The sequence below is a fragment of the Rhincodon typus genome, chromosome 8 (genome assembly GCF_021869965.1).
Source record: "Rhincodon typus isolate 14 chromosome 8, sRhiTyp1.1, whole genome shotgun sequence".
NCBI classification, from domain to species: domain Eukaryota; kingdom Metazoa; phylum Chordata; class Chondrichthyes; order Orectolobiformes; family Rhincodontidae; genus Rhincodon; species Rhincodon typus.
In genome coordinates this window covers 9321434-9344530 of record NC_063339.1, presented here as the reverse complement: position 1 = coordinate 9344530, position 23097 = coordinate 9321434, and the positions used below count along the sequence as shown (strand labels likewise).

At 43.1% G+C, this 23097-nt stretch overlaps 1 protein-coding gene across 1 annotated transcript in view; it reads left to right on the top strand.

Annotated features, from left to right (window-relative positions):
* Nucleotides 1-23097, top strand: part of nrxn3a (neurexin 3a) — a 1856693-nt gene that overhangs the window by 1178190 nt on the left and 655406 nt on the right. The window contains 1 exon segment of the mRNA XM_048600025.1: nucleotides 17533-17555. Coding sequence (XP_048455982.1) covers nucleotides 17533-17555 — 23 coding nt within the window.

Here is a 23097-nt window from a genome sequence, read left to right as displayed (position 1 = left end):
ATACTGCAGGGATTTTCTCTTTACTTAAGCTGTGATCTTTTGAACACCTCAATCCTACCTCTGTACTATTGAACAGCTGAAGTCTGGTAAGCAAACAACAAACAAACTTTAGATGCTATAAATCAGAAACAAAAACAGAAGTTGCTGGAAAAAGCTCAGCAGGCCTGGCAGCATTTGTGGGGAGAAATCAGAGTTAACGTTTCAGCTCAAGTGACCCTTCCTCAGAACTGTGAAGTCGGGTAAGTGTTCGTTGCAACACCTCCCAAACCTGCCGTATGCCCAGAATTGGATACAGTGCTCCAGCTGAGGACACAGCCATACGCAACAAAGATTTAGTGCAACCTCTTTGCTTTTATATTGTAAGCTGCTTCAACTGAGCTAACTATCCCATTGACAATTTTGACAATTTCTAGGCAGAACCAAAAACAGAAGTTGCTGGAAAAGCTCAGCAGATCTGGAAACGTCTGTGAAGAGAAATCAAAGTTAACGTTTTGGCTCGAGTGGCCAAGTGTTATGTGATGCCCTAAAGCTTTTGCACATCAATTCGAAATCCAAGCTGTACATAACAAGATATATTATTGTGCACTGCATGTGGGCATCGCTGGCCGGGCCAGCATTTATTGCCCATCCCTAACTGCCCTTGAGAAGGTGGAGGTGAGCTGCCTTCTTGAACTGCTCTAATCCATTTGCTGTGGGAGGGACTCCAGGATTTTGATCCAGTGACGTTGAAGGAATGGCGATGTATTTCCAAGTCAGGATGTTGAGTGGAGGGAACTTGCAGTTCGTGACAGTCCCATGCATCCAGTGCCCATGTCCTTCTGGATGGTTGGATTTGGAACATGCTGTCAGAGGAGCCTTGGTGAGTTACTGCAGTACATCCTGTTGATGATATGCACTGCTACCTCTCCGCACTGGTAGCGGATAGTGTGAATGTTGAAGGTGGTGAATGGTGTTCCAGTCCAGCTATGCCCCCAAATGGTGTCGAGCATCTTCAGGACTGCTGTAAATGCACTCACCCAGGCAGGTGGGGAGCATCCCATGTCAAAGCTGACTTGTACCTTGTAGATGGTGGACAGGTTTTGGGGAGTCAGGAGGCGAATGATGTAGAATTCCCAGCCTCTGACCTGCTCTTCTAGCTCCAGCATTTATATGGCTAATCCAGTTCAATTTCAGGTCAATGACAACCCCCAGAATGTTGATAGGTTGTTGATAATTGATACGGTACATCCTGGTATTAAGCAATATTGTGCAAAGGCAGATGCATGGATTTCAGTCATAGATCAACCAGATTGACTAGCAGAATGAGCAGAGGGGCTGAATGGCCTACTTCTGTTCCAATATTCCACTGATTCCTATGACAAGGTACCAATGCTTCACTTTGTCTTGAAGGCTAGAGAAGGATAAACTCAGTTCCTTAACCTTCTGCGTGAGTATAGTCACTCTTTTTGAAAGTTATCTCAACGTTGAAGTACTATGTGTACATACCTCCCCCGTCTCTGTTTTTGCACCCACTTTAGTCGGCAATTTACATGCAGCTGGACCCCACAGACAGCAAGGTGATCATAACCAGATAATTTGCTTTGGTGATGTTCCTTGGAAGATAGACATCAGCCACCAAAATCATTTTTTAAAAATTAACTTAGGGTTTAGAGGAATATGAGCCATATGCTGGCACTGGGACGAGGTTAATTTAGGATACTTGGTCAGCACAGACGAGTTGGACTGAAGGGTCTGTTTCCGTGCAACATAACTCTATGATTCTATAACTCATTCACAGAATGAGGGCATCGCTGGCTAGGCAGCATTTATTTCCCATCCCTAATTGCCCAGAGGGCAGTTAAGAGTCAACACATTGCTGTGGGTCTGGAGTCGCATGTAGGCCAGACCAGGTAAAGATGGCAGCTTCCCACCCTAAAAGACATTAGTGAACCAGACAGGTTTTTTTCCCAACAATCGACAATGGATTCACTGTCATCATTAGATTCTTAATTCCAGAGGGTTCTTTTGTATTGAATTCAAATTCCAGCTTCTGCCGTGGCGGGATTTCAACCCAGGTCCCCAGGACATTACTTGTAGTTCTGAGGAAAGGTCACCGGACCCAAAACGTTAACTCTGATTTCTGTCCACAGTTGCCGCCAGACCTGCTGAGCTTTTCCAGCAACTTCTGTTTTTGTTCCTGATTTCAAGCATCTGCAGTTATTTCAGTTTTCATGTTGTTCATTACTTGGGTCTACTGGATTAACAGCAATAATACCGCTAGACCATCGCTTCCCCCTGGATGGAGAGCGATCAAGGGTGCTACAATATGCAAAGACTTGAATTTATATTTTGCCAATCAGTTATGGCTGTCTGCCTAGTTGAAACTGGACTGAGGTGGGGACAAACACAGTTCAGATAAGCTGTTGGCATTTCAATTTGAACTGAAGTTCTGCAATTGAAAAGGCAAGGTGGAAACTCCAAACCTTCCAATATCTTCCCCATTGGAATGCATCCCATAATTTATTCTGTGAAGGACGTAGCATTTGTATTCATTTAATTGGCCGTTTAGTAAACATAGTGCATTGGCTGTGCCTGCATAGCTCCCTGTTTGCTGATAAATTATATTAGTTTCTCATTACTTTGCTATAGTGCTTTCTATAAAAAATGCTTATGCCTCACTGTGGGATTTTTAAAAAAACTAATAGAGCATATTCATGCCATATCGAAATACACTGCCATTTGCTTTACCCCTTGGCAACAATGCAGTCAGTTTGTTTGTGTATTCTTTTGTTTTTCATTTTACTATAATGTCTTTCATTTGTTCTTTGTAATAACTATTACCAAAGCCAAGGACTGTGCTACAGTCTTGAAGAACATTCTGGTTGGTAATTGAAATACACGAAGACTTGGTCCCAGTCGAGGAAATACTTAAACTCTGTACTTATCTAAAAAAAAGTTGTTCAAAGAAACCCTTCCTACCTCCTGCTTCTCAAGAGGTCAGATGAACCCAGACAGGAAGTAAAGGCAAGGCCAAGAATGACCCTTCAGACAGTTAATGTCCAGCTCTCCCATTTTAACATCAAACCCAAAAGCCTCTGAATTCTGCATCCCTACTGTTTTGACAGTCAGACAGTTCAATGCATTGAACACCCCTTTACTATAGAATAGAATCCCTACAGCATAGAAGCAGGCCATTCAGCCCATTGAGTCTGCACCAACCCTGTAAAGAGTATCCCACCCAGATACACCCCATTCCTGCAACCCTGCATTTCCCATGGCTAATCTACATAGGCTACACATCCCTGGATACTATGGGCAATTTAGCATGGCCAATCCACCTAGCCTGCACATCTTTGGACTGTGGGAGGAAACTGGAGCACCCAGGGGAAACCAACGCAGACACGGGGAGAATGTGCAGACTCCACACAGACAGTCGCTCAAAGGTGAAATCAAACGTGGGTGCCTGGCGCTGTGAGGCAGCAGTGCTAACCACTCAGCCAGCATGCCACCCAAGGCATATTAGAACATGTAGAAGTTCCTTCTGACCATTATTTTATATATGTGGTTTTTGGCAAGGCTATCAGCTTCAGTTGTGGGCTGGAATTACAGAACCACAAATATATAGTAGGGCAGAGGAGGCCATTCAGCCCATCATGTCTGCTGAAGCTCTCCAAAGGAGCCTTTCATTTTGTGCCAGTCTCACTGTAACCCTACATGTTATTGCTTTTCAAATGACCGTCCAGCTCCGTTTTTGAGTGAAAACAAAATGCTGCGTGATGCTGGAAATTGGAATTAAATCAGAAAGTGCAAGAGCAACTCAGCTTCTGGGGAGAGTTTCGAGCCCAGTGGCTCTGCTTTAAAGAGGTATCATATCACGTTAGATACATTAACTCAGCTTTGCTCTGTAGAGTTGTTGCTGGACCTGCACAGATTCTCCAGCACGTTCTGCTCTATTCCCTTTCTGACTGCCTTGAATGATCCTGCCCTTATGATACACTGTCTGATAGCGCATTCCAGACCGCTCGCTATGTGAAAAAAACTTTCTCCTATCACTTTGAATCCATGTCTTTTCAATCACTTTTATCTTTGGATATGTTCAGTCCGCTCCTCCAGTTGTACCTATTACTTTACCCATACTTTGGTCTTTACCTTGAGCTTGAGGTTGAAACCCACAGCGTTTGCAAGGCTGAACTACAGCCAATTGACCTTACATTTCAGCTCATGTATTGGGTTTTAGCACTGAGCTACAGGCTTCCTGATTCAGTTGTGTCAGCATTTTACAGACTAATATCTGTATTATGCCATTTTGTAAAATTATGAATGTGGTTAACAATGCAAGAATGACCAGATAATCTTTTTTTTTTTAATTGAGAGGTAGACTTTGGCCATGGAGAATTCACCCATTATTCTCTGAAATAGTGATTTGGGATCCTCCATCCATCTGCACAGCCAGATGTGACTTTGGCTTACAGTCTCCTCCAGACGACAATGCAGTACCAGAGGGTTTTCATCCATTGAAGCCTTGTGGTTCAGATGTGAGAGTACTACCAAGTGAACCACAAGATTAAACATCCAACACCCCTCCATCACTGCCACAGTACGTTATTTTGATTGGATTTGATGCATTATCATCACATGTACTTGGATACAGTGAAAAGTTTTGTTTTGTGTGCAGTACAGGCAGATCATACCATACAAAGTTCATAGGGTGATGGAACAGAGCGAGGAATACAAGTTACGGCTACAGAGAAGGTGCACAAAGAGTGAGATCAATGTTAGATTTGAAATTAGAGACGTCCGCTCAGAAGTCTAATAACAGCGGGGAAGAAGCTGCTCTTGAATCTGTTGGTACATGTGTTTAAGCTTTTGTGTCTTCTGCCAGCTGGAAAAGGTTGGAAGAGATTATAACTAGGATAGGAGGGGACTTTGATGATATTGGCTGCCTTTCCAAGGCAGTGAGAAGTGTAAGTGGAGTCAACGGACAGTTAGTGTGATGGACTGGGCTGTGTTCACAACTCTCTGTAGTTTCTTACAGCCCTGGGCAGAGCAATTGCCATACCAAGCCATGATGCATCCGAATAGACCATAAGATGCAAGGCAACAACTCACCAAGATTTCTTAAAGAGCATTTCCTGAATTGGTGACTTCCATCTACGATAAGGACAAGGACAGCAGGTATATAGGGAACACCTGCAAGCCACATACCATTCTGTCTTGAAAATATGATGGCTTGTTCTCTCATTGCCACTGGGTCAAAATCCTAAAACTCCCTCACACTACACCAGTGGGTTTCCAACACCACATGGACTGCAGACATCCAAGGAAGTGACTCAGCCCACCATTTTAGGGGCAAGGAACGAAGGTCAATATATCCTGGTCTTGCCAGCAATCCCTGTATGCTAGCATTGAATAAAGAGAAGACTTTAGCTGCAAGCAGCAGGGTTGCTATAACGTTCATTAACTGAGGAAAGGATGAAACAAAATCATTGTTCCCATTCCTAATTGAGGTGACTTCTTGGAGGCAGTAACCCATAGTTGAAATGAAATATAACTTGTGGTGTAAACAGGATGGAAAATGTCTCTGTGTTCTCTTCCACGGTTCAAACATCAAAGGACAACAGCCAATCTATGGGAGAAAGAAGGAAAGATACGTATTTATGACTTTTTGAAGTGCAGGCACTGATATTAATGCAGTCTGATTTATTCATTTGAGGGTTGCAGTCATTATTGGCAGTGTCAGATTGTTTTCCCTGTCCCTAGTTGCCATGCAAGAGGTGGTGGGGAGCTGTCTTTTTGAATCATTGCAGTCTTAGAGTGCAGGCACACCCACAGTGCTATTAGGGAAGGAGCTCCAGCATTTTGACCTGGCAACAATGAAGGGACAGTTATATATTTCCAAGTCAGTATTGTGAGTGTCTTGGAGGGGAACTTGTAGGTGGTGGTGTTCTCATACTGCTCTTGGAGTGAATCCTTAAGGTAGATAATATTGAATAAGTGCATAGCTTTCCCTTGGATGATGTCAAGCTTCTTGAATGTTGATGGAGCTGCAGTCATTGAGGCAAGTAACGAATATTCCATCGCACTCAAGTTAATGCCTTGTAGACGTTGGATAGACTTTCGGGAACCTGTCGGTGAATTATCTGACTTATTTGTTTATTAGCAGGGAAGAATTCAACCCTGAAAACGCTCTTCCAAGGCAATAGTCGTATCAACTACCTGCATCTATTTCAGGCACTATAATCTGTCATGCTGCCACTTGGAGCAGTGTCCATTTACTACACATTACTACCTTGATGCCTCTCCCCCGAGAGATTTGGCATTTAACGGGGCTGTTTTATCATCTTTGACAGCAACTAGGTCAGGTACCTCAAACCAGCTAAGTCCAGAAGCCACCTCATCAAGCTTTGCTTTATTTTATGTAACCCTAGAAGTAAAATATAAAGGAAAAAATGAAGTGAGATTGATGTAATCCTCATTCTGAAATGATACTTCACATAATGATGTTCTGTCTACATCTCCTCCTGGTACCTGGGAAAAGCAAGTAAAATAATTGCCGGCAAAGTTCTGTCAGATTCCCTAATTAGGTGTTCCTATTTTATTTTTGCTTCATTCATTCCAACAGGAAAGTGAGACATTTCCTGCGTTGGTATTGAATGTTGTTGGAGCAGCAAACTGCACCAGGCTTATTAGCGTCTAATAAATGAGCAGGGTGACTGGAATTTACCCAGGCAGGCTTCAGGCTGATCGGACCTGCTTCAGCGTGGCAGTTGTAGGGAGAGTTGATATTGATGGAGGGTGGGGGTGTTGGGGGCATGGTGGAAGGGTGGAGTAGTCAATAAATATCTCCAGCCATCCCTTGTCAGTCCCCATTCCTGTCCCTGCCCCTGGGCCGATTCCCTCCCCATACCTGGGCTGCCAGGGAAGAACAACTTGTTAAAGGTGCCCATAACACTGGCTCCAATCTCTTCCTCACCACCTTACAGCAACGCAGGTCTGTCACATTCGTGAGCTGATTATATGTTAGGGTGGTGAGCGTTTCCATTAAGATGCAGTCATGATTGCAAGGGGACATTCAAAAATGTGCGACCCCACATCTGGCCGGTTTATTATAGTCACACATCAGGGTTATTCAGTTTGTAACTATCTAATTGTAAATGCTGGATTCATGAGCACATGGGTGTAATTAACAAATTAGACATCTGTCATAATGTAATGCAAATCATCCGTTGCCAGTTGTGGGGAAAACCCACCTGATCCATTAATGTCCTTTAGGGAAGGAAACTGCCATCCTTACCTGGTCTGGCCTACATGTGACTCCAGACCCACAGCAATGTGGTTGACTCTTAACTGCCCTCTGGGCAAGTAGGGATGGGCAATAAATGCTGGCCTGGCAGTGACACCCTCATCCCGTGAATGGATTTTTTAAAAGTCACATTTTTTTTTAACAGCACACAAACAAGCATGAACCATCTCAATGGTGATTCACCACAGCGCAAATGGATTTTTAAAAAAATTCATTAACAGGATGAGGGCATCACTGATGATGTCAGCATTTATTACCCATGGGCTGTTCTGAGTCAGCTGCATTGCTGTGGGCCTGGAGTCACATGGAAGCCAGGCCAGGTAAGGATGACAGGGCATTTGTGAACCAGATGGATCTTTTTACAGCAGTGGTTGCATGGTAATCATTAAGCATTAGTAAACCAGAAGGGCTTTTCCCCCCGACCATTGATTCATGCTCATCAATAGATTCATAATTCCAGATTTTTTTTTGAACTCCAATTCTACCATGCTGGGATTTGAACCCAGATCCCCAGGATGCTACCTGTGTTTCTGGATTAACAAACCAGTGACAAAACCATGAGGCCATCGCCTCCCCCGAGGGGATCCTTCTGTTCAAGAAAGACGAGTGGTTATTGACAGGCACTACTCAGCTTCAAGGGCAATGTATTGGGTTAGACCTTAAACAGCGACCACAGCCGGTATAGGGATTGAATCAGAGAGCAGGAAGCGGCCATTCAGCCCTGCTCTGTCATCCAATATGGTCATGGCTGATAATCAACTTAATACCCTGTTCCCCCTTTCTTTTCATACGCTTTGGTTCCTTTAGCACTAAGAATTATGCGTAATTTCCTCTTACACCTACACCTTTGGCAGTATTCTGCACTGCATGCTAGCCATCTAGACAATTGAGCTAAAATCAGCATACACCCAGCATTCCTTCCACAGATCCATATATCATCCTTTCCTATGCCCCTCCTCTTAAACTTGCTCAAAGACTCAATTTGGGAGTGAGTTCCAAACACTCATCACAGTATGGGTTAAGACGCTTGTCCTATATTTCTTTTAGCTTCCTTCATGATTTGCTTACAGTTAAGATTCCCCAGCTTGAGAGGTCTCCACAGGTGAAATGGTAGCTCAATGTTTAGCACTGCTACCTCACGACACCATGGATCCAGGTTTGATTCCAGCCCTGGGTGACTATCTGTGTACAGTTTGCACATTCTTCCAGTGTCTGTGTGGGCTTCCTCCGGGTGTTCCAGTTTCCTCCCACAGTCCAAAGATGTGAAGGTTTAGGTGGATTGGCCATGCTAAATTGTCCATAATGTGCAGGCTAAGTGGGTTAGCCATAGGAAACTTAGGATTACAGGGATAGGGTAGCAGGATGGGTCTGGGTGGGATGCTGACCAGAGGGTTGCTGTGGACACAATGGGCTGAATGGCCTATTTCCACACTGTAGGGATTCTATGATCTGTGTTTCCTCTCTGCCTCCCCTACAGAACTACTTTTGCAATTTGAAACCCTTCATCATTTCACTCCTAAGATGTTTCAAGGACAATGTGCATCAGACCACTCAGTCTGTCCTGATAATTATGACCTCTGAGTTCTGTTACAGTCCTTGTAAATATTCCTGATATCCTCTCCAGTGTTTTGTATGTGTGTGACACGAAGGTCAGAGCAATGCACAGTGTTATGCTAAAATTCTAAAATCAAACGAATGGGTTTAGGCATCAAACAGGTTGAGAATGAACTAGTCATTAATATTTCAGAAATAGTCAACCATTTGCACTTTTTTTAAAGGAGTTAAAGCTCTTTCCTGCATTAAGAGTAATGAGTTGGAACAAAGCCCAGGTGATATGATAAATTTTTTTGTAATAACATGGGTGCAGGCATTTTTGGTTAGCAGCCTAATTCTTAGATCATTATTCTTCCAGATTAATTTGAAAAGAATCCAACTGTTGTAAATAATTAAAAGAAAACTTTAAACTTCAGAAAAGTGAAATGAAATAGGTAAAGCGCTATAAGTAAGTAAGGGGTCACTCAAAATCTGAAAGAAAGAAGTTAGCAATTCCAATGTCTCTTCAGAATTCCAGACCAAACATTTCTTTCTGATGCTGTTTCACTTGTATTGGTTGCTGTGGCACAGATGTTTGGTTCAGTCTTTCATATTCTTAGAAAAATCTACATTAAGCAAATTAATATATCTTTAGGATGCCTTTCACATTCAGCTCTCCAAGATATTGCAAAACACGTTGCGGTTAATGAAGTCACTGTTGTGATATAGAAAAGGTGGTTGATAACTTGCAAACTGGACTTTCCTGAACTGCAATGTACAGGTGACTAGATAATCAATCTTTTATTTTGCTGATCAAACGACAAATATTGGTCAGGACACTGTGAGGGACACACCTTGCTCTTCCTCAAAATGACACCGGATCTTTCATGTCCATCTGTGAGGCAAGACAAGGTCATACTTGACCCAAATAAAAACCAAAAGAACTGCGGATGCTGTAAATCAGGAACAAAAACAAAGTTGCTGGAAAAGCTCAGCAGGTCTGGCAGCATCTGTGAAGGAGAAAACAGAGTTAACGTTTTGGGTCCGGTGACCCTTCCTCAGAACTCCGGAATTCTCCTTCACAGATGCTACCAGACCTGCTGAGCTTTTCTAGCAACTTCTGTTTTTGTTCATACTTGACCCAGGCACTCAACTGACAGCATGGTGGAAACTGTTCAGCATTCCTTCAGTACTGCACCAGAGTATCAGTATCCTTGTGATACTCAAGTCCTTGGAATGTGCTTGATGCAAAATGCTGCCGACCCTGAGGGAACGGTGCCCTCAGGTGCCATGGCTGACAAAATTAAAATCTAGTCTTTCGAAATCATTCACTGTATGAGGGCATCGCTGGCTAGGTCAGCATTTATTGTCCACCCCATAGAGCAGTTAAGAGACAACCACATTGCTGTGGGTCTGGAGTCACATGTAGGCCAAAGCAGGTAAGGATGGCAGTTTCCTTCCCTGAAGGACATTACTGAATCAGTTGGGTTTTCCTGACAATCGACAATGGATTTACAGTCATCACTAATTCCAGGTTTTCACTGAAATCAAACTCTACCATCTGCCCCAACAGGATTTGAACTAGGGTCCCCAGAACATTTCCTGGGTCTCTGGATTAACAGTCCAACATGACTGGGCTATCACCTTCCCATTTTGAAGGTTAACACGTTCAGAAGAAAGATAGGCACGATCAGGATCTGTAGAGAGGGAAGACAACTCTTGATTCAAATGTTGACTTGAAACTGGAATGAAGGTTGAAGACTTCTTTTATTCAAGTCTGTATCATTTGGCCCATTTATGGCCCATCCCAAGTTGCCTAAAGGGCAGTTAAGAGTCCATTATACCAAGGAGCAGGATTAGGCCTTTTAGCTGTCATGTTTCTCCACCATTCAATCATGGCGAAATGTTTCTCAACTCCATTTTCCTGCCTTCCCCCTGTAACCACTGATCCCCAGATCACTTGTGGGCTAGACCAGGTTGAGGATGGCAGAGTTCCTTCCCTAAAAGGGATTAGTGAAGCAGATGGGTTTTTGCTGTCGATCAGCAATGGCTTCATGATCATCATTAGACGCTTACTTCTGATTTATTGTTGAATTCAAATTCTATCATCTGTCATGGCAAGATTCAAACCTGGACCCCAGACCCTTCCCTGGGTCACTGATTAATAGTCTAATGATAACACCAATGGGCCATCACCTTCCCACAAATGAATACGGAGATATGAATGAACCGAACACAAAAAAAAATAGCATTTTCACCACATTTTTCCCATTTCCATTCCCCTTTTGAAGGTTGTTGAATATTTAACTTAATTGTAATTCTTAACAATACTTCTGGTACTCCTGGGAGAGGTACAGACAACATAGTTCACACCAATGCATGCTAGAAATAAAAATAATGTCCAACATGTTTTAGCATGAAGGAGAGTGTTTATACATCTCTCAGGACTCTCAGATCTCATCATTTGCTTGCAGGTTGGATTGGTTGCTATTCATGTCCCATCAGGAATTCAGAGCTTTGACACAAATAGAAATTTTGGTTTCAGATTTGAATTGTCGAAGGAGCGGTGGAAATGTTTAATGCACCGTCAGCACAGCACTTTTTAAGAGATTTTGACATTTTACCCAGCTGTTTAAGTATTAGTGTAGGGTTAACCTATGTCAGTGGTTAAAGGCTCAATATGTACCTGTACCCCTGAGCCTAAGAACTAAAGATTAATTTCCAGGGCACTACTACAAGCAAAAACGTAGCTTTTATATGATTTTATTTTTCTTTATTCTTGTTCTGGATTTGGGCATCACAGGCAAGATGAGCATTTGTTACACATGAAAACCAAAAGAACCTGCGAATGCTGAAAATCAGAAGCCAAAACAGAAATTGCGAGAAAAATTTCAGCAGGTCAGGCAGCATCGGCAGAGAGAAACCGGAATTAATATTTCAGGTCCAGAACTTCCTCAGAGGAAGGGTCACCGGACCTGAAACGTTAACTGTGTTTTTCCCTTCACAGATGCTGCCAGACCTGCTGAGCTTTTCCAGCAACTTCTGTTTTTGTTCCTGATTTACAGCATCCGCGGTTCTTTTGGTTTTTATTGTGTAAGTAGGGTAATTGGATATTTTAAGATTGAGGTGTATAGATTCTTATTAGGTAAGAGATTCAAAGGTTCAAATGTTGTCATGTATAAATGGGAATGTGGCATTAGAAACACAAACAGATCCACCATGATCTTATTGAATGATGGAGCAAGATGGGGGGACTGAATGGTTTGATGTGATTGAATGGTGCTGATTGAGAGAAGTTTTACCACGGAGAATACAACATACTACTAACAGTTAACAGCCACAGTTTGTTTATTTTTTAAAAAATTGCAGCATTGTTTAACAATTTTAAAACTTGAACAATGTTTGGCAATTAATTGTCATCTAACTATCTCACCCTCAATCAATTTTGAACCACCAGCACTCTCTTCTCACACAATACAAAATGCTGTCTTTCCTTTATAGTTGCAATTCTTGCAAATTGTCCTGATGAATACAAGACAAAAAGCTTCAACAAAGTGTTCTCTTTCAGCAATACTTCCTTCATTTTCTTTAAATATTCTGCTGGTCGGCCATAAAATCTTTGGGGCTCGATAAGACTGACAGCCAAAATTTCATTGAATCAGTTGATGAAAAGGCAGTTGTTTTCTCATTGTTTACCATGGTGTTGGTGGGAGGGTGAGTGTAGTATAAAGGGTTAACACTGATATGTAAATAAGAGAGTTTCTGTCATGAGGAATGGTGCAAGATCACATGACCACCATTATACGAGCTTTGTAGCAGAGCTGAAATATTGACCTGGATGTGAACACACGATTTAGGGGCAAGAGTAGGCCATATGGCCCCTCAAGCCTGCTTTGATGTTCAATATGATCATGGCCTTACTGGAGGCGAGGCCTTGAGTTTCAAAGCCCAGTGCGGCCTGGAGAATTTCCTGGTACAGTTTGGATGCTAGGTGTCAGTACAGACTGGGGTGGAAGGACTGTGAAATATTTACTTTTATACTTCTCATTATTTTTCATTTTTATTCTTATGCTAGACTTGTTTGCTATTCTATATCAAATATTTAAGTATCTGTACCTAAGCTTCTTGTACCTAAGGTGGCGCCATAAGTGGTGACTTGTAAACTTTTCACTGTACTCATTCGATTACACATGACAGTAAAGCTAATTCAATTCAATAATTCACATACCCTGATAAAGGAGGTGATGGCCTTGTGGTATTATCACTAGGCTCTTAATCTTGAAACTCAGCGGATGTTCTGGGGATCCAGGTTCAAATTCTACCAGGTAGTGGAATTTGACTTCAATAAACTTTGGGAATTAAGAATCTATTGATACCCATGAAACCATTGTCGACTGACAGGGGAAAAACCCATCTGGTTCACGAATGTCCTTTGGGGAAGGAAATCTGCTAAATGTGTGACTCCAGACCCTTAGCAATGTGGTTGACTCTCAACTGTCCTTTGAAATGGCTGAGCAAGCGGCTCAGTTCAAAGGCAGCTAGAGATGGCCAGCAATGTCTAGGTCCCCATGAATTAAAAAAACACCCTTTCACCTGCTTTCTTTTCAAGAATCTATCTACCTCTGTCCTAAGAATGCTCAAATATTTTGGTTAGAATCCCTACAATGTGGAAGCAGACCTTTTGGCCCATTGAGTCTACATCACCCCTCTGAAGAGCACCCCACCCAGACCCACCACCCCACCTACCTTATCCCTGTATTTCGCATGGCTTATCCTCCTAGCCTGCACATCCCTGGAAAAATTTAACACAGCCAATCCACCTAATTTGCGCATCTTTGGACTATGGGAAGAAACTCACGCAGTTATAGGGCGAACATGCAAACTCCACACAGACAGCTGTTGCCCGAGGCTGGAATTGAATCTGGGTCCCTGGCACTGTCAGGCAGTAATGCTAACTAACTATTGAGACACCTTGCTGCTGCTTTTCAAAAGGGATGGTTCCAAAAATTCAAGAGAGAGAAAAAAAATCATGTCTGTTTTAAATGGGAGACCCCTTTGTTCCTTATATGTTTCAATCAAATCACCTTGTCCTGTTTTATACTCCAGTAGATACAAGCTTGGCTTAGGAACAAAAACAAAGTTGCTGGAAAAGCTCAGCAGGTCTGGCAGCATCTGTGAAGGAAAAAACAGAGTTAACGTTTCGGGTCCAGTGACCCTTCCTCAGAACTGAGTAGCCTATCCAACCTTTCCTCATGAGGCTACCTGTCCATTCTAGGCATGAGTATGATTAAAGCTTCTCGGAGCTGCTTTACTAATTTGCCTTTACTCTGTTTAAATAGAAACCTAATGTTTGACCTCGCATCAAAAGGCTCTGACAATATTTTGCCCAGACCCAAACATAGTACATTGAGGTGCTGGACCAGAACTGATATGACCTCCTGGGTAACATCTAACGAGAGTTGGCAACTGTAATGACATTCCATCAGCCTCCAGATTGTTCAGTTCCAATCGATATTTCTATGGTGGTGACATGACAAGATAATGATTTCTTATTTTACCACATAACCTGGAAGGTTTCCTACCTTCTGTAGTAGTAGCAATACATCATCCTAATCTCTCTTTAGAGGGAGATCACTGCTGGTGGTTTAACACAAGTGTCACAACATCTCAGGCAAGGGGTGAGGGAGAGAAGACAGATCCTTCATGGTGACCCCAGCTGGTGTAGGTAATTAACCCAAGCTGTTGGTATCACTCTGGGTCACAAGCCAGCTGTCCAGCTGACTGAGCTAACTGACCTATCCCGCTCATGGGCCTCTGCTCCATTGTGACAGAATCTAAAACACTAGGCACTCCCACAACAGGAGGTGGAATGACATGCTGTTTGTTTGATGCCACATTTGCAAAACAAACCCACCCACGTTTGTCATTACATTATGTGCCAGGTTTTGCACCTTCGGAATGGCTCCAATATCAATGCTCAGGAGACTTGGGACTGAAAATAAACAAACTGTGCAGTAATCCCCTCCCCAAGAATGCCTCAGAAATGGGGAGTGGAGATGTGAGAATACGAGAACGCTTGCATGCCATTAACAACAATAACTTTCATTTATAAAGCGCCTTTGTTACTGGCTACCGCTGCAGTAACTTCATCGCCCCCATCCCTCCCCATACGAAGTAGAGACTGGCATTCCACTTTTCTCCCTTCCGCCCCCTGGAGGAAACTCTGATACAATATGAAAGAATGTGTGTATTGACGATCCACCATCGATTATCCTGCTCCCTACTGCACAAAGTGGGGTGGTGTTGACATTACTGAACTCCAGAGGTCCAGCTTAATCTCTGAGAATGTGGGTTTGACTCCCACCATGGCTGTGGTGCAAATACTCCTCTCCCCCACCTCCTTGAATGACAGTTGACCATAATTGAAGTACTTTTTGCAGTTAAAACTATGCCAGTCTACAAAAAGAATGACAGACTTCTAATTATACAGCACCTTTCATAAGAACATAAGAATAGGAGCAGGAGTAGATCAACCGGACCATAAAACCTGCTCCACCAATCAATAAGATTGTGGCTGATCTATCCGTGGACTCAGCTTCACTTACCCACCCTCTCACCGTAACCCTTCATTCCTTTAATGTCCAAAAATCTATCAATCTTTACTGTAAAAACATTCAACGAGGTAGCCTCAACTGCTTCACTCAGCAGGGAATTTCACAGATTCATGACCCTTTGGGTGAAGAAGTTCCTCCTCAACTCAATATGAAATCTGTTCCGCCTTATCTGCAGCATGATGCATCTAATGCTCCCTAATTCTAGTTTAACCGCCCCAGTGGAAACAAGGAAACAATCTCCCTGTCTCCATTTTATCTGTTCCTTTTGTAATTTTATATGTTTCAAAGAACAAAGAACAGAACAAAGAAAATTACAGCACAGGAACAGGCCCTTCGGCCCTCCAAGCCTGCGCCGATCCAGATCCTCTAACTAAACCTGTTGCCTATTTTCCAAGGATCTGTATCCCTCTGCTCCCTGCCCATTCATGTATCTGTCTAGATACATCTTAAATGACGCTATTGTGCCCGCCTCTACCACCTCCGCTGGGAACGCGTTCCAGGCACCCACCACCCTCTGCATAAAGAACTTTCCACGCATATCTCCCTTAAACTTTTCCCCTCTCACCTTGAAATCGTGACCCCTAGTAACTGAGTCCCCCACTCTGGGAAAAAGCTTCTTGCTATCCACCCTGTCTATACCTCTCATGGTTTTGTAGACCTCAATCAGGTCCCCCCTCAACCTCCATCTTTCTAATGTAAATAATCCTAATCTACTCAACCTCTCTTCATAGCTAGCGCCCTCCATACTAGGCAACATCCTGGTGAACCTCCTCTGCACCCTCTCCAAAGCATCCACATCCTTTTGATAATGTGGCGACCAGAACTGTACGCAGTATTCCAAATGTGGTCGAACCAAAGTCCTATACAACTGTAACATGACCTGCCAACTCTTGTACTCAATACCCCGTCCGATGAATGAAAGCATGCCATATGCCTTCTTGACCACTCTATCCACCTGCGTTGCCACCTTCAGGGTACAATGGACCTGAACACCCAGGTTTCTCTGTGCATCAATTTTCCCCAGGGCTTTTCCATTTACTGTATAGTTCGCTCTTGAATTGGATTTTCCAAAATGCATCACCTTGCATTTGCCTGGATTGAACTCCATCTGCTATTTCTCCGCCCAACTCTCCAATCTATCTATGTTCTGCTGCATTCTCCGACAGTCCCGTTCACTATCTGCTACTCCACCAATCTTAGTGTCATCTGCAAACTTGCTAATCAGACCATCTATACCTTCCTCCAGATCATTTATGTATATCATAAACAACAGTGGTCCCAACATGGATCTCACTGGTCTCAGTTCTCCATTTTGAGAAACTCCCTTCCACTACAACTCTCTGTTTCCTGTTGCCCAGCCAGTTCTCTATCCATCTATATAGTACACCCTGGACCCCATGTGACTTCACTTTCTCCATCAGCCTACCATGGGGAACCTTATCAAATGCCTCACTGAAGTCCATGTATATGACATCTACAGCCCTTCCCTCATCTGTCAACTTTGTCACTTCCTCAAAGAATTCTGTCAAGTTGGTAAGACATGACCTTTCCTGCACAAAACCATGCTGCCTATCACTAATAAGCCCATTTTCTTCCAAATATAAATAGATCCTATCCCTCAGTATCTTCTCCAGCAGCTTCCCCACCACTGACATCAGGCTCACCGGTCTATAATTACCTGGATTATCCTTGCTACCCTTCTTAAACAAGGGGAAAACATTAACAATTCTCCAGTCCTCCGGGACCTCACCCGTGCTCAACGATGCTGCAAAGATATCTGTTAAGGCCCCAGCTATTTCCTCTCTCGCTTCCCTCAGTAACCTGGGATAGATCCCATCCGGACCTGGGGACTTGTCCACCCTAATGCCTTTTAGAATACCCAACACTTCCCCCCTCCTTATGCCGTCTTGACCTGGATTATTCAAACGTCTATCCTTAACCTCAACATCCGTCATGTCCCTCTCCTCAGTGAATACTGACGCAAAGTACTCATTCAGAATCTCTCTCTTTTTCTCCGACTCCTCGCGTAACTTCCCTTCTTTGTCCTTGAATGGGCCAACCCTTTCTCTAGTTACCCCCTTGCTCCATATGTATGAATAAAAGGCTTTGGGATTTTCCTTAACCCTGTTTGCTCACCCTGTTTCAATGAGATCACCCCTCATTCTTCTAAATTCCAGTGAATATAGTCCCAGTCTTTACTCAAAAGCCAACCCTGTCAACTCCAGATTCAACCTGGTGAACCTCCTCTGCACCCCCTCCACTGCCAGTACACCCTTTCTCAAGTAAGGAGAACAAAATTGTACACAGTTCTTGACCTTGGGATGTGCTTTGCAGTTAATTAAATACTTCTGTGGTGCAGTCACTTTAGTAATGCAGGAAATGCGATGGCCAATTTTGCAGAGAAATCTCCCACAAATATCACTGGGATAATGATCAGATAATCAATTTTTTTTCTTCTGATGTTGATTGAAGCATAAGTATTGGACAGGTCACAAAGTGAAAACTTGCCAAATTTTCTTCAGCGCTGGTGGAGTGACGGAGCTTGGGTTTAACATTTCACCTGAGAGAAGGCACCTCAAAGACCCACAATCCCCTTTCAGTCCTGCACGGGGATTGCTCAGCCAGGATTTCCGGGATAGAGGCTAGGAATACGAATAACTCACCTCCTGACTCCCCAAAGCCTGCCCATCATCTCTGAGGCACAACTTTTATTTATTCATTCATGGGATGAGGGGCATTGCTGGCCAGGCAGCATTTATTGCCCATCCCTAATTGCCCAGACGGCAGTAAAGAGTCAACCACATTGCTGTGGCTCTGGGAGTCACATGCAGGCCAGACCAAGTAAGGATGGCAGTTTCCTTCTCTAAAGGATATTAGTGACCAACATGGGTTTATTTCATGGTCATCCTTGCACTCCTAATTCCAGATATTTATTGAATTCAAATTCTAACATCTGCCGTGGGAGGATTTGAACCTGGGTCCCCAGAACATTATCTGAGTTTCTGGATTGATAGTCCAGCGATAATACCACCAGGGCAACTCAGGAGTGTGATTGAATCCCCTGCAATTAGAGTCTATAGTGTGGAAGCAGGCCATTGCCTATTTTCTTACCTTGCTTACTATGATCTGCCTGTACTGCTTGCAAACAAAAACTTTTCACTGCACTTAGGTACACACGACAATAAATCAAATCAGGCTCATTAAATCCAAACCAACCCTCTGAAGTCCCACCCATCCCTGTAACCCTGTATTCCCCATGGTCAATCCACCTAACCTGCACATCTTTGGACTGTGGGAGGAAACTAGAATATCCAAAAGAAATCCATGTAAACACTGGGAGAATGCGCAAGCTCCACGCAGTCGCCTGTGGGTAAATTCAAACTCAGGTCCCTGGTACTGTGAGTCAGCTGTGCTAACCACTGAGCCAACATGTGACCCTACTTATCTGACTGGGTGCAACTCCAGAAACACTCAAGAAACTTGACACCATCCAGGAAAAAGCAGTCCTCTTAAATGCATCACATCCACAAACACCCACTCCCTCAAATGCCCATGTTTAATAACAGCAGTGTATACCATTTATAAGTTAACATATGCCTTATTTACAACTTTATCAACCCGTACTGTTAATTTTAGGGACCTGTTCACTTGCACGCCAAGATCTCTCACTTCATTCACCCCTCTCAGTATATTTCTGTTTACTGTGTATTCCCTGTTGCTGTTTGACCTCCCTAAATGCACTAGAACACACTTATCAGAACTCCATCTGGTTCTTTCCTGCCCACTCCACCAATCCATCTATATCATTTTGGAGGGTACAGCTATCCGCGACACTATCTACTACATAGCTAATTTTTCTGTCATTTGCAACTTTCTCACTTGTACCCCTACGTTCAAATACAAATTGTTAATGTATAAAACAGCAGGGGTCCCAACACTGACCCTAAGGAACTCCATTTGAAACAGCTTTCCATTCACAAGGGCAGCCATTGACCATTACCTTGTGTTTCCTGTTACTGGGGCCAACTTTGGATCCAATTTGACACATTACCCTGTAGTCCATGGGTTTTTACTTTTTTGACCAGTCGGCCATGTGGGACCTTGTCAAATGCCTTACTAAAATCCATGTCGACAATATCCACTGCATTACCGTCATCGATCCTCCTTGTGACTTCTTCAAAGAATTCAATCAATTTTGTAAAGAAAGACCTTCCCTTAACAAAGCCATGCTGACTATCCCTGACTAGTCCAGGCTTTTCTCAGTGACAGTTTATCTGATCTCTCAGGATTGATTCCAACAATTTGCCCACCATTGAAGTAAGACTAACTGGCCGATAATTGTTTGGCATTTCCTGTGTACTCTTTTTAAACAACAGAACTACATTTGCATTCCTCCAGTATTTCACCTGTGTCTCATGAAGGTTGAAAAGATAATCCTCAGAGCATCTGCTATTTCCCCCCTGACCTCCTTCAACATCCTAGGGAACAATCCAAGTGACCCTGGAGACTTATCTACTTTCAGGGATTCCAGTACCTCTATTTTCCCTGGAGCATTGCAGGCTGAGGGAGTGACCTTTTAGAGGTTTATAAAATCATGAGGGGAATGGATAGGGTGAATAGCCAATGTCTTTTCTCCAGGGTAGGGGAGCCCAAAGCAAGAGGGCATAGGTTTAAGATGAGAGGGGAAAGATATAAAAGAAACTTAAGGCATGACTTTTTCACACAGAAGGTGGTGCATGTTTGTAATGAGCTGGCAGAGGAAGTGGTGGAGGCTGATACAACTACAACATTTAAAATGCATCTGGGTGGGTATATGAACATGAAGGGTTTAGAGAGATAAATGGGACTAGATTTATTTGGATATCTGGTTGGCATGGACGAGTTGGACCGAAGGGTCTGTTTCCATGCTGTACATCACTATGACTCTAACACTTCCTCTCTCGTTATTTTGTCCAATATTTCACACTACTCCTCTTGGATTACTGTATCCACATCATCCCTTTCCTTTGTGGAAACAAAAAGCCATTTAAAATTCTTTCCATACCCTCTGCATCTTCACACAAGTTCCCTTCTTCAACTCTGATAGGTCCCACTTGTTCCTGAACTATCCTTTTGCTCTTTGCATACTGGCAAAACTTCACTGGGTTTTCCTTTATCTTGCTTATCCCTCTCTTTGATGTCCTTATTTCTTTTTTTTTACATTCTCTCTTAGGCTATCTGTAATGTTGAGGTTTTTTTTTGTGATATGGAGGTGCCTGTGTTGGACTGAGGTCAGAAGTCACATGACACAGGTTATAGCCCAACAGATTTATTTGAAATCAGAAGCTTTCACAGTGCGGCTCCTTTATCAGGTGAATTCTTCAGTGCTCAGAAAGCTTGTGATTTAAAATAAACCTGTTGGACTATAACTTGGTGTCGTGTGACTTCTGAGTTTTGTTTTTGTAACTATCAGAAGCTTTCTTTGTCTGTTTAAACTTCCCCCGTATTTTTCTTGACAACTATTGCGGTGGAGGGGGCGGGGGGCTAGATTTGGCAGTACTATTCTTATTTTTAGAGGGGACATTTCTGCTGTATGCCCCAAGGATCGCACTTTTTAGAGCCTCCCACCTTCTCTCTCACCCTCAGGTGATCTGCATCTGGGGAACCTGCTTATGGGTTTCTCAAAGAAAAACCCTGAGAAATGACAGAGCCAGGACAGTATTTTTCTGCTGTATCTACGGGGACGGTATGACATTGCTTTTGAAAAGTCTTGTTTCCTGACAGCGGCTTCAGATGCAATTTTGCGACTTTCATCTCTGATGTTGACATCTCTCGGTAGCCACCAGTTACTTGCTCTCTTTCACGCACTCCTTCCTTTGTATTTCTTTGTGTCACGTCCCATTCATTTTGAATGTCATCTGGTGCTTTCTTTGTCCCTTCCTCAGCTGTGAGGCTTTTTGTTTCGGTTCTCCATCCCCTGTCAGTTGGAATAAGGATAAAATTCGTGAAGACCAAATTTCATGAGCAGAATGGATAGCAGTCAAAAAAATTCTTAGGGTTGCCAGGACCATTTTGAAAGCTATCTAATATCCTAGGAGACAGAAAAGTAGTTATAAGTCTGCAATATTTAATATACCCTGTATGTACATACAGCACGGAATTATGTTAAATGGACTATTGCACAAAGGGGAATCTGATGCAAACACGTGAAAGGTCTGCGACAATAAAATGATTCACATACCTTTGTGGAGATTATTTTGTTTTACTGACCAGCATTTTCCAGTTGAGTTTTGAATCCAAGAAGCAAATTGTGCAGACGATCCTGATATTATTGTTCCCTCTGCAGAATTGCAGCCCTTAAAGGGGGCAAACTCAGGGCAAAACCCTCCCTCCCTTTCTGGCAAGTTTCCCCATGAAACGCAAAACACTGGGGTTCAGCTGCAAGAATCCTCACGAACCAGGAATCGTGAACACAATTGATATTTGATTAAAAGGTGTAGAGCTGGATGAACACAGCAGGCCAAGCAGCATCAGAGGAGCAGGAATTTCCAGCATTGGCCGTTCCTACCATCTCTGATATTTGATTAATGTGTTATTGATGTCCCAGTAGTGCAGCTACACATGAGCAGCACACTTTGAACAAATGTATCTACTTGTAGGCATTTTTGCAAAATTCTATTTTGTGGGCACGAATACACTTACAGGGATAGAACATAGAACATAGAACAGTACAGCACAGTACAGGCCCTTCGGCCCACGATATTGTGCCGAACTTTTACCCTAAACCTAAGGTCTATCTAACCTCCACCCCTACCTTATACGATCATCCATATGCCTATCTAATAGCCGCTTAAATGCCCCTAATGAGGCCGACTCCACTACCCTCTCCGGCAATGCATTCAACATCCCTACTACTCTCTGAGTAAAGAACCTACTTCTGACGTCTCTTCTATATCTACCTGCACTCACTTTAAAACTATGTCCCCTCGTAATAGCTACCTCCACCCAAGGAAAAAGTCTCTGGCTGTCCACTCTATCTATACCTCTGATCATTTTGTACACAAAATGCTTTAATTTATCATTGATATGCAAAGGAACTGGCCTTCCCTCTACAACAGTGCAACCAATAAATTGTCGATATAACTTTTGAGCCATTCTCAGCTGCTAAAGACTGCACGTTACTGAGGACCCACTGTGAATAAAAGAGATCATTATTTTAGCTATAAACCGATTTTCAGCCAAAATAAGCAAACTCTATGAAGTCATCACTTTCATCTAAGCGGGAAAATTTTTAATGTGAGTTTATGAAAATAATTAAGTTGCCCGTTTGCCGCAATTTACGGAAACAGTTACGTTCAGTGGTGTGAAGGTGAGCTTGAACAGAAGTTGGAGAGGGAGAGAAATCTTCTGTAAATCAGTGCAATCTGTCCCCGTTTGGCTGATTGTGCCCAAAGTGGAAAGTCTCGGAGCTCTTAGGCTTTCAATTTTCTCGTTTCCTCCTCCTGTACCTGCTGAGATGACCAATCTCACCAATGTGTGGTAATTTGCAGAAATTACAATCTGCATTATGGCCTGTCTTTGCTAGCACCACAGGCTGAAGAATTGCAATTCCCACCCCAGCCATCCACGCAGTATCATGCTCTCCTCGTGTCACTTGCTGGTTAATGAGGACTAATCGCCACTGTTGCT